The sequence below is a fragment of the Thalia democratica genome, chromosome 2 (genome assembly GCF_965202585.1).
Source record: "Thalia democratica chromosome 2, ktThaDemo2.hap1.1, whole genome shotgun sequence".
Lineage (NCBI taxonomy): Eukaryota > Metazoa > Chordata > Thaliacea > Salpida > Salpidae > Thalia > Thalia democratica.
In genome coordinates, this window is record NC_139166.1 from 26,291,601 (window position 1) to 26,304,000 (window position 12,400).

General features: G+C 27.3%; 1 protein-coding gene across 1 annotated transcript; it reads right to left on the reverse strand.

The window, feature by feature from the left end:
- Nucleotides 1-56: 56 nt before the first annotated feature.
- LOC145828491 (serine carboxypeptidase ctsa-4.1-like) lies at nt 57-7,750 on the reverse strand. The gene is made up of 8 exons (XM_082936245.1): nt 7,533-7,750; nt 6,967-7,075; nt 6,509-6,640; nt 5,410-5,601; nt 4,571-4,687; nt 1,196-1,288; nt 1,023-1,130; nt 57-206 (listed from the first exon to the last, which is right to left on the reverse strand). The coding sequence occupies exons 1-8, from the start codon at nt 7,748-7,750 to the stop codon at nt 57-59; spliced, it is 1,119 nt and encodes a 372-aa protein (XP_082792371.1).
- Between the last annotated feature and the right edge of the window lie 4,650 nt (nt 7,751-12,400).

The following is a 12,400-nucleotide window of genomic DNA, read 5'->3' on the forward strand; positions in this document are numbered from 1 at the left end:
TAAAACTAAACTACACTAAAGCAAGGTATGTAGAATTAAGATTTTTTTATGAAAAGTTATTTAGGAACTGTTGTGTAGTTTGTTTGTAGTTTTAATCTTGCATCTTCGTATTCTTCATCATCTGATATTTTTGACGTTCTGATAAAATCTTCTACGAAACGGAATACACTTCTAGGTGCATCTTCGCAAACTTTATTTCCAGATCCCTTAAAATAAACACACGATTGTTAGCTCCAAAGAAATTGCATTGATTTAGGTATAGTTTTTGTAACTAAACAACCAAAATAACATAAGTAGTATGGGTAGGAGTCAAATATGAACGAAGGGACACTTTTGAACGAAGGGTCACTTTTGCACGAAGACACTTTTGCACGGGTTGAACTTGTTTTTTAAATTTTTTAATTAATTTTAATTTTCTATTTATTTTATTTTTTATTAGTTTAAACATTGTATTTTTCTTTGTTTTTACTATCACTGTTACCCCTAACTTTACCCTCGGTCGGTAACTTTAAAAAAAAAAAATTATATTTTACTTTTATTAGTGATTTGTATAAGTTATTATTTGTTTTTTTGTTTTAACTATCACTTTTACCCCTAACCCTTACCCTTGGTCGGTAACTTATTTTTTCTTCTTTTTTTTTTTTTGCTTTTTTAATATTGATTTTATCTTTTTTTTACTCTCGTGCAAAAATGACTTTTCGCGCAAAAGTGTCTTCGTGCATATTTGACCCGTTCCCAAGTAGTATAGACTTAAAGAAAATAGAGTAACTTTTTCATTACATTATTTGATTCATAGTTTTACTTAAAAGAAAAAGCTACTTTTAAAAGATTAAAACTTAAAATAACATAATAAAACTGTTAAGTACAAAACAATTTTGAAAGTCAATGATTAAAAATATGTTAGTGTAGAACTGGGTTAATCCAACTTATGTCTTTGAAGAAAATTTTTATAAAAAGATCATAAGTTTAAGTAATACAAAACAAGCTGCATCAGTTTTACATTATCGCGAACTTTATCTTACTTTGATTGTAAACAAAGACATGCCATCCTTGTACTTGGTGAAGCCCCCGACTTGGAACTCTTTTCCCGGTTCAGGCTTCGTATACCAAAACTCTCTTGAGGCATGCTCCTGAAATGTATATTTACAATCAAATACTTCAAAATTTGTGAGATTTTACACAAAACGGTTCTCACGGTCTCCAATGTGAGATCTTCCCAAAACAAGTCTCCATGAAGGAAGTTGTTGATGAGTGCCTGGTCTCCGTAAATCATCATTGTTTTGAAATTCTATTTTGAAGGCAATTTATTATTTTGGTAGTTTCAAATATTTTTTTTGTTAACTTTAAGTTTTTCATAATCATTTACTAATGAAGTTAATTTAGTTTTTGAAAAGTTGAGCATAACTTATATAAGTAATTGAAGTCTGCGTTTGGTAAAACTTTTTTAGTTGATTTAAGTAACGTAATTTATATTCATAAAAAAATCTAATTAGCATATTAATTGAATAATCATAAAATTATTTTTTTTGTAACACTTTAAAAATGTTTTTAGCAGCGTTTCACTAAAATTACTAACGTGTTCTTTTATTAATTGTGTTTAAAAACAAATATGCGCTAAAAATTTAAAATTTTTTATGAACTAGTTATAGTTTAATTTATTTAAATATAAGGTCACTATAAAATAATTGTTTTGAAGGGCAGACTGTTTTTGTTAAACAAACACACTTCTATTGATTTATGTTGTTGTTTACAAAGTTAATTTGTTCAATTGCTTGCACGTGACCTATCGTTTGTGTTTAACATTTAACTAAACAATTATTTTTCAACTTTGTTCAGTTTAAACATTGTAATACTATTTTCAAACATTATCCTCTACTTTAAAAACGTTTATTAAAAACCATTTTAAAAAATACTTTAAAACGAACTTTAAAAATCATTCTTCTAAAGTTTCTTCTTGAGTCCGGAGCGCTCTCGTTCACCATTGGGTGTGTGCTAGTAAATAAGTTCAAATAGTTTTTTTTAAAGAAAATTAAATGGAAAAATTCATACTTTTGTCGTTAAACTATATAAGACTGCTAAAAGGAAATACAAACATACTAATTAAAATCGAGAGTTATTCCGATTACAGGAAGTTTAAAAAAAACAAGGTGGCTACCCTAAAATATTGAAGAATAAAATAAGTTTTATTTATATAAAAATTAAGCAGTTTGTGTATTTAAAACCTATCAATGATTTTTTTTAATAAATTTTTTAAGATGACAGAAAAAAACACAACGCTATCGTTTATTACTATGAGTCTTAAACCTTTCTAAAGCTGTGTACATTAAATTAATGAAACTAAGTATGTAGAAATATCATAAAAAATAAGTTTTTATTTTAAACTACTACTCTAATAAACAACGAATTCAGAACTCTAAGTTTATGTTATAATTAACTTAAGAAAAAGAAAAGTTATTTTTTTACACTACTAAACTTTTTGTGCACATTTAAATAGTATCTATGCACATAGTGAAGACTAGAGGTGTCGCGTTGGGTGGAACTCTGGAGCTGTAGCTCCACCTAGAATAAAAAAGAAAGTGTACAAAAAAAACTAAATTTAAAAGTTTAAGCTTGTAAAGACGCTGCTTTAAATGAGGCCCTGCTTCAGCTGTACCACCTCAAAGAAAACTAAAATAACTTTACTTAAAAATTAAGGAATTTAGTTTTAAAATGTTGTAAATTTTTTTTATGTTAGTGTAAAAAATGAAAAAGTTATGTAGTCATAAAGTTGTACAAAAAGTACAGCAAAATGTATATTTGACCGTCCTTAATTTTCCTGTTAAATTAATTTTTTACCAATTATTATACTTGATATTCGAAACTATGGTAAAATTGTAGTTGCAAGCTTAACCTGTGTCAACTGCATTAAAATCTATACAAATTTACAATATAAAAAAATGTTGAATGGCTTAACTCTGGAGCTGCATGAATTTTCAGCACCATGTGAATTAAAAATCATAATCGTTGTTGAAAATTCAATACAACGTGAGAACAATAAGACAGGTAAAGATAAGTTGAACTAAACTCGAGCAGGGGCAACTCGAGCAGTGGTAACTATCTTAGTTTCAATTAATAAAAAGTAGTTATAATAGTTAAGAGACTGCAATTTTTCGCATTAGATTTTTTTCTATAGATACTTTGATTTTTTTAGCAAACAAATATTTTGTTGCATTTACAAGTATATGTAGTTGTAATGTAAAAAAGTCTTAAATAAATTTAGTTGAAAACTACGAGTTTGGGGAATTTTATATTTCGACTCCGCACCCTATAACAAAAATACCACGCGACGCCACTAATGAAGTCCACTAACAAACAATTAATTAAATATAGTACCTTATTTTGATTTTTTTTTAAATTTATATCTTTATATAAATATAATATAAATAATAATAACAAATTATACAGTATTCTTCTTTTATTACACTGACATATGTTTCTGCGTGTTAAACGAGTCAACACACTTCTACTGAGCTATGAAATAGCTCTTTATTTCCACTTCCTTCATTTTCAGTTGAAGTGTGTTGACTCGTTTAACAAATAGAAACGTATGTCAGTGTAATGAAAGAAGAGTATTGTATAAATTGTTATTATTATGTATTCCAGTGAACTTGTTTCGCTGGGATCTTTTGTTAACAGACGCATAAATTTATATTTTGAACAGTTATAATATAAATATAAACTTTATTGTAAGTGACGATCACTGGTAGCATTGCCACTGTGAAACTATAGTTTTGCAATAAACTTAAATCACTGGGTCGTTTATCGGTTATATATGTTTAATTTAAAACAAAAATTTTTTTTAGACTATAAAACATTATAGCATGTCCAAGAGGGTCTACAATAGTACAGAAAAACATGTATAAATAAAAAATATTAATAAAGCCGGCTTTAATACTAACTTTATTTCAGTTTTATATCTCTATTTATATGCTCCAACTATAAAGTTTTGAGCTCAGCTAATAGACGTGTTTTTTATAGTAATTTTTTTTTTGCTTGTTTGTATTAATAAATAAATAAAAAGGGCAAATTGTATTATTTTTAGTCAGATTTAATCCTTATATGTATTACACTATATTCTCTGATAACAAGATACTAATGAATAAAAAAAAAAACGCTTAATTTTTCAGTCAAAGTTTGTTATTTTATCAAAATTTATCTTTTATCATTTTGTTGTTAACTAAAATCAATCATAAGTTTCAAAATGAAACGACGGCATATATAAAGTTATTTTTTGGATATCGCTTTAAATTTAATATCTGTAAAACTTTTTTTTTTACCTAAAACTCAAAAAAGTAATACAATGAATTGTAAATGATATAACTGTAAGTACAAAAAGTAGACTTTAAAACACTGAAACAAAAATTACTATGATTTTACTATGTACTAAGCAAAAATAACATAAAAAATTGATGAAAGTCAGCAACAACTTTTCAATTTGCTATGAACCTGTAAATGTCATTCGAAACAAGTCAACCTCACATAATATTAAAAAAAAAACTATTATGCTGTTATGTATATAATTTGGTCAAACCAACCCGCAAGCTTGCCACGTGATGGAGCTGTCGACACCAATAGCTTCTCTTACGTCATTACGGTTTATATAACGCTCAATTGGATCGAAGTTTGAGCAGGACTTTGACGACCCTTTCTTTGAGAAAAAGTTGATGTATTTACATTTGCTGACCATATACAGCGGTAATTTAGAAGTGCGTTTATGTGCAGTCGTTAAAGAACATATTGTATTTTTTCTACTTTAGTAATAAAAATACATTAGCAACTAAGAAATAAACGTGTTTGTTTTAAAGTATTTAAATTTTTTGTTCAGTTTTATATGATGAAAAGGCTGAAAAATGTAAAGACTTATTTTTAGTTCTTGAAACAGCAATGCTATAAAAATTAAAAAATATTTTACTAATTAAGAATACTAAAGCTAAAACTAATTTCAAAAATAAGTAAAAAGGAATTAATGGTTTTGTGAACTAATCCAAAAATCAGTATATAATAATCAGTACTTTAAATTCACCTTTAAGCTTTCAGAGAATTCAAAAGGTTTTTGAATAATACTTGATACGTTATGGCACTTTCTAACAATGTTGTTAACATTTAAGCCACTTGTAAAAACAAACTCCAAAAATTCCATTATCTGTAAATTATATCAACTATTAAAAATGAAGATTTGTAGATAATTATGGATTTGTAAAAAACTTTTCTAAAATATAATTATATGTTGTCAAAAGCCTTAATTGTTGCTGCATAAATTTAGTATCATCTAATCGAAATTAAAACTAGCAAAAACAAAAAAAGTGTTTTTTAACTTGATATTACTTCTTATAAAACGTAACTAGTTAAAATACAAATAAGAATTTTTACTGCGTTGTGGCAAGCCTGTTCGACTGGCGATTCGGGCTGTTTATTTTTTAATAAATTGAATTTTTCAAAACAGCCGTCAGAGTCAAGACTTTGGTACATTTCCGCACTTATTAAGCCGTGATAAAGAGCGTAGTCGGCCATGTTTTTCAAATTGTCTTTCCACGTTAAAAAAGGACTTAACAATACTACTCCCTGCAAATACGTTAATTAAAAAAACGTGATTTTGGAAAAGGCGTGTAAACTGGTAAATTGTTGTTAATAAAGTTTTGAAAAATAGCATTTAAAAAAAACTTAGTTAACTTCATATTCGCTACTTAAAGTTATTTTAAGTAAAAATATTACTATTATATCTTTAGCTACTGATTTTATTAATATAATAGACTTTAACCTTTAGTTGACTATAAAGCTGTTGATATCTTCGTCTGGCGTAATTAACAATGTTCGGTATTATTATTCCTGAATAACTTTCACCGGAGAGAAATATGTCACTGCTTCGAAAACGAGGATATAAGTCAAAAAATTGGTAAATAGCTTTGATACTTTCTTGAGTTACCTAAGTTTTGTACAAACATAAACATTTTATACTGCTACACAAAGTATTAATGCATTGAACAATTGCACCATTTTTCATTAGACATACTAGACTAGATTTTAAGAAAGTAGGCGAAATCACTCTATTGGAGGATTTTGGTTATTAGAGAGCATCATTAGTAAAAAAAAAATGATAAAGGGGGTAATTTTATTTTTAATTGGTGCCAAAGTGGGAGACTATGAAATCGAGTTTGAGAAACTCACTACTATACACATGTTTTATAAAATATAGAATATAAAAATACTTATAGATGCAATTAAAAGTTTTAATTTTTGTGGTATAAAATGTTTTATACAGAAGTAATTTTCATTTGAAATTATTAAATGGTAACTAACTATGAAAAACTATTATTTGTACCAACAAAAAAAAGGCTTAATATTCAGTAAACGGGTTAATAAAAATAATTAAGATTTTGAATAGTATGTGTTCTACTACAATTGGGATTTGAAAACTAGACAAAAATTTTAACTAAAATTCCAGATCTTCAATACTTTTACTTAATACAACCTTGTGATTATTGAAAACTCCATCGTTTTTTGGAGAAAACCCTGTCTCTGATGGCGAATCTATGTAAAGCACATGACTTAATTTGTTCCAAGACTGTAAGTTTTCTTCAAGTGTGTTGTTCGATTCGTTCAACTGTTTATACATTTATACATAAACAAAAATAGCAGTAAAAAACAAGGTATACACTTGGTTCAGACGAAAACGCTTCAAATAGTATTTTGTTGTATAAATTCACTGTTTTACGCAAAGCTTTAACTCTCGTCGTAGTAATAAAAATATTCTAACTAAATGAAAGAAGGTATTAGATTTAGTATTGTTATACAATGTAACATTATGAAAGTTATACTTAGTTATAAGGCAGTAAACTATCATACAAACTTCTATTGCAAACAAGCAATTATTAAACTACAATTTTTAGGTAAACTTTACAGTCATTGTGTGATTATAAACCAACTGACAATAAAAGGACCGTTTTCTTTCAAAATAGCGTAAAGTGAGCTGCACCCAGAACACCCGTTGAACCAAACAACTAAATTGTTTGAAGAATTGTCCGCACATTCAACGAACCTTAAAAATAAGGGTTACGTTTTTTTAGTATTTATGACTAAAACTTAAATTTAAGCTGCTTGAAAATAAAGTATTGACTAAGGAAGTGTTTTTGATTCTCTTCCAAGTTAAAACCCAAAGTTATTTATTTTTACTTACTAAAAACACTAATTAAGGTGTAAAAATAAAATTTTGAAGCAAAAAATTGTTTTAAAATACATAAAAAAAAACTGATTTTTTTGAATGAAATTAAAACTTAAAACTTTTAAAAATAGTTAACATTATTTAAACTTATACAACTCTTAATAGTGATATGGTACAATTAATAGAAGATCTAGTGGTGATAAAGTATTTGCAAAAATTCTTGTGGTAATAGAAAAACGTTAGAAACTAACATTAACATTTTATTAATTATTAAATTTACGAAAAAAAAAACAATATCCAAAATAAAAAAATTCAAGGAATTTGCAAAACAAACCAATAAAAAAGTGATCCCTTATTTTTAGGCTTGTTTGTACCACCAATGTCTAAATAACCAGTGTACATTTCATAGTCATCTGGAAATGGATTGAGACCTGGTAAACTTTTTATTAGGTGCTTTGTACTTCGATTTTCTCTTGACGTTCGTTGCTTAGCAACAACTCTGTTTAAGTTGTGAGCCAACAAGAAAATAGTAACTGCTATTAACGTTTTCATAGTATTTCTTTGATCGAAGTCTTATAGAATTAAAACATCCTAAGTTATAAGTTATGGTGTTTAGATTATAAAAACAGATAATAAAAATAATTTTTTAACACTTTTAAAAGTAATTAGAAGTGATGTGTAGAAAATTTAAAATACAAGTAGACATTTATAAAATCACTGTCATTTGCTACAAAAGTAGTATTTTTCATAAATTTGTTTAAAAGATTAACTAATAAAACAGTTGCTAATAACATTTGTTTACAAATGTAAAAGGCTACGCACACAAAAATCCCGTTTGGTTTTATTTGTTAAGTAGTAATTTTTTTTTGAATTTTAAAACAAAGAAAAACACATATTTTTAAAGTAAGAAACTAAGTAAAACTGCAAAAGTTATATGAAGTTGTAACTTGAAAATGTAAAATGTATGTTACAAAAAAGTTTTAGATATAACTAAAAAAATCTCAATACATTTTAAAAAATTGTTTTAAACGTGTTCCTTTCATTATCTAAAATATCTGAAACTTCATCCATTATATTACAGAATAATAATAAAGTTTAAAAGTTTTACAAGACTAGTATAAATTTTTCTATTAGATTTCAGCGCAAAATAATAAAAAAAGATAAAAGACTTTGTGAATAAAAAGTCTAAAAATAAAAGTAGATAAAAAAAGAGATCGTCAGCAGTAATAGGACCTAAAGATATAAAATATTAATTATCATAAAAAATTTTTAATGCATGTTTTTGTTGTATAAGTAGACTAGACAGTGTTTTGAACATTATGTAAACATTTTTATCAACATGTTTTGGCTAGAAAGCTTGGATGATCGGACCACAACTCGGTAGGCTGAGACCTGAAACTTTTCTCATTGAAACTTGTCAGTCAGTCACAACCTAATAAAATTGTGGTCATGAATCTATAAACAGTTACAACGCTTTACCAATGATCTGTCCAAGGAGTAGTTTCGTCATCTGAATAGCTTTTTGTCGTTGAGTCTTGGAAGTTGCTTCCAAACAAATTGTTGTTGGTACCGTTGATGAAATCTGACAGAATTCTCAGAGTTTCAGCGGGGCGATCTATGCTGACCATGTGCCCCGCTCCCTTGTACAAGTAGTACTGAAGCTTTCCATCGGCGTACGCTTTGGTGTACCCTCCCAATTGAAAATCTCCATTTTCGTCTGGAACAGTGTACCAAGGTTGTCTTTTGCTAGTCAGCTGTGTTTTATTTGGTAAGCTTTTGAAGTAAATCATAGCTGGCTAGTGGTATAGTATTTTTGATTATCAAAGTTTTAGAGTTAAAATAAGAATAATGTTTTTATAATTTATTTTTATTTTTTTTTAATTTCTGAAGATTCTTCTTAATTATCGAAGATACAAGGACTAAAAAATATATTATAAAAAATTTGATGGGTTTTAAAATTGTTAATGACTAAAGCGAAACTTATAGTTATGGTTTTCAAACCAACAAATTATATCAATTAAGTGTTTTTTATACAAGTTTGCAAACATTAATTTGTTTGAAATGACCAATGAAGCAGCGTACATTAACTGAGACAAACTTTTGCTGAAAGTAGATAAAATTTACAAGTATTTTGATGAGTAAGGTTTCACTTGTTTAAATTGCAAATAATCCATTTACATTTATTTAAGTTTAATTTCTATTCAAGTTAAGAACTAAAAGTTTTGTAGCTTTTGAAGTTTGTAAGAAATGTAATACATTTTTTTTTTACAATATCATTATTAGCTTTAACACCTAGCAAAAGATAAAACAACTTAAAATAATCCGTTTAAGTTTGTAAATTAATGAATGATTGAGTACTTTGATATAAAAGCTTCTTATTTTGAATATAATTGGTTGGTCAGAGTTGACAGGGCTTTAAATTTTTTAAATCTGAACCTTATGTTTATCCATAGCTGAGTAACATTTTTTAAAGCCTTTAAAAAACAAAAAAAAAAACGGTTGTTTTACATTTGTTATATTGCAAAGATCACTTACCGGAAAACCTAATTCTTCCATAAACTGTTCACCATGCATAAAGTTGCAAACTAAATCAGTTTCTCCAAACAGCAAAAGGACATTGGCACCCTGTAAAGTTAAAATTTTTAAGTAAAACAAAAATTTTATTATTTTTTCACGAGTCAATGAAATTTTTTTTCGAATAGTTTTATGAAAAAACTTCTGTCAGGAAAAATTAAAAGTTTCAAATCAACAAATATGTTATTTATTCTTTTCAAACTTGCTTATTACTTATCATAATTCTAAGAGTCAAATACATGTACCAGTAAAAAAATTAGATATCAAAGGTAATTAGAAAAAAGGAACAAATTTTAATTAGAATTACGAAAGAAACGAAACAAGTATACTAAATATTTATACAAATACAAATACAATTATACAAACTAACAGTATTTACAATAGTTTCTTTTACGTCTTTCAATACGTCAACGAAAGGGTTCCTACGGTACCTTTGAAATAACCATGTGCTGTAAATATATAAAGAAATTATTAGACATACACTATTACTTTAATTTTGAATAAATGTATTTATATTGAACTTTTACTCAAGTGAAAAAAGCACTGGCTTTAAGAAGTGGCTATACGCATGAAAAGACGCGAGAATAATATATCTTAGCTCTCTTCTAAAAGCTACAAGCAATAAAATGAATGCTTTTAGTTGTTTTTATTATTATCGAGGAATGTGTATTGGGTAAGAGAGTTTTAATTCGTGATTTTATTTTATACAGTAACCTCTCCCGAATATACGCACTAGTTTGGTTACGCACTCTCGTTTAGTTACGCATTTAGAAATACAAGAAATAGTAGTGAGAAAAAAATATTAAGGTTTTTTCAAGGTTCCAGGTTTTTTGACAACAATAATAAAAGAAAATTTCAAGATAATTTAAATTATATATTTCTAAAATAAATACTTAAAAGTTTTAGTTTGTGCCTTACAAAAGTAACCTATTGAACTTTATGACTTTGCTCTTTACATTTTAGGTCTCTTAGCCTACCTTCATACCTTTAAATGGAACAAGGTACAATGTTAAGCTTTTCACAAAAATTATGACATAAAGTTTCATTGCAAATCAATCACTTATTTTTTGCTAATTTGTTCATCGCCCGCCCAAGATAAAATTTCTCTTGCATGGTATTAGAGAAAAGTTCATCTCTAATACTATGTATACAAGTTTAATCATAGGCTGGAAACGCACAAATTCAGAAGTATAATTTTTACCCACAAACATTTTTTATAAAAAAACTTTTCACATATATGTAAAACTTGAAAGAAAACTATTTTTGTAAATAAATAAAGTATGAAAGTCTTAAAACAGCATTCTATCAAATGCTTTATAACAAAACAGCCAGTATACTAGGTATATTTGCTACATTTCGTTTAGCTACGCACTTTTACTGTGGACACAATGTGCGTAGATTCGCAAGAGGTGACTGTACAACTATCTATGTTTAATTCGTACATTAATTCCCAAAATATAAATACATACTACGAACAAAACACTGCAATATACCACTAGATTATCTCAGAAGCGACTGATCAAAGCTTTGAAAAATATACACTTAACACATTTAACCACATCCAGTGTTGAATTGATGAAACAAATTACACTTGCGGTCACAAGAATTAAAAACTCTAGGGTTATACAAAACTATTTTTAATTTCATTAAACTATAAGTTAATAAAAACCACAAAGTCTGAAAGGCATTAACTGATTCTGTTAGTTAGAACATAAATTTACATAAGAAACTATAAAGGAGAGAAAAACAAAGCATGAAAGAATTCAAACTTTAAGATCTTTTGAAGAATTGACATTAATGTAGTGCATGGTTTTTAAACATGAGCAATTTTCCTAAACATCCTGAGTTTGTTTAACAGTTAGTAAAGAGAAGAACAGGTAAATGGGTCGTTTACTAGAAAAGGGGTGATGTCAAATAAAGATTGGTAGGCGATTGTTTTTTAAGTTTATGCCAAGTTGGCGATTATGAAAACAAGTTTGGGAAACCTTAATAAAGAGTATGTATAGTTACAAAACTGAAACACAATATGATTAAAAATTAAAAACAGTTTTTTTAAACACTTCAAGGGACTTAAAATATTAAGACTAGTTTAATTCGTAAAAAAAGTTTTTTTTTAGATTTATGAATTTATCGTACTCCCATGTTTCAGTTGTCGAAAACTACTTTTGAATATTTGATTATTTGCTCTAATAAAACATTTTTTTTAATACTTACTTACACATAGTCCATTCGTGATCACTAGGTAATTCTTCAACACCAAGAGCTAGACGGACATCCTTGCGGTTGAAGTAATCACTCATTGATGAGGACTCTAAGCAAGGTACTATAGTTGCCTGCACAAATTTATGTTTCTTGAGTAGTTGAACTTAAGTTAGTAATGATATAACCTACTTTATGTTTAGAATAATTAAAAAGCCGTTAGCTACCAAAAAAACTTTATTGAACGCAATTTGTTAAAGGTGACTTTTTTTCTAAAAATTATTGATTGAAAATAAATTTAATTTGTATACAAGTATATTTGAAAATAACCGGAAAGAAGTCAAAAGCTCCAAATGCGGAATTGTACTTGATGGAGTCTCTGATTCCCTTGCACTCTTGCAAGTAGTGGTAAATGTTTATTCCTGAGCT

Bases quoted from the DNA above. Each gene is read 5' to 3' on its own strand.
- LOC145828491 (XM_082936245.1), bottom strand. From the start codon at position 7,750: ATGAAAACGTTAATAGCAGTTACTATTTTCTTGTTGGCTCACAACTTA. The intron at 1,289-4,570 runs GTTTGACCAAAT...CCTTCAAAATAG, and splicing joins CGTGGCAAGCTTGCGGGTTG to AATTTCAAAACAATGATGAT. The intron at 1,131-1,195 runs GTGAGAACCGTT...TATACATTTCAG, and splicing joins AAGATCTCACATTGGAGACC to GAGCATGCCTCAAGAGAGTT.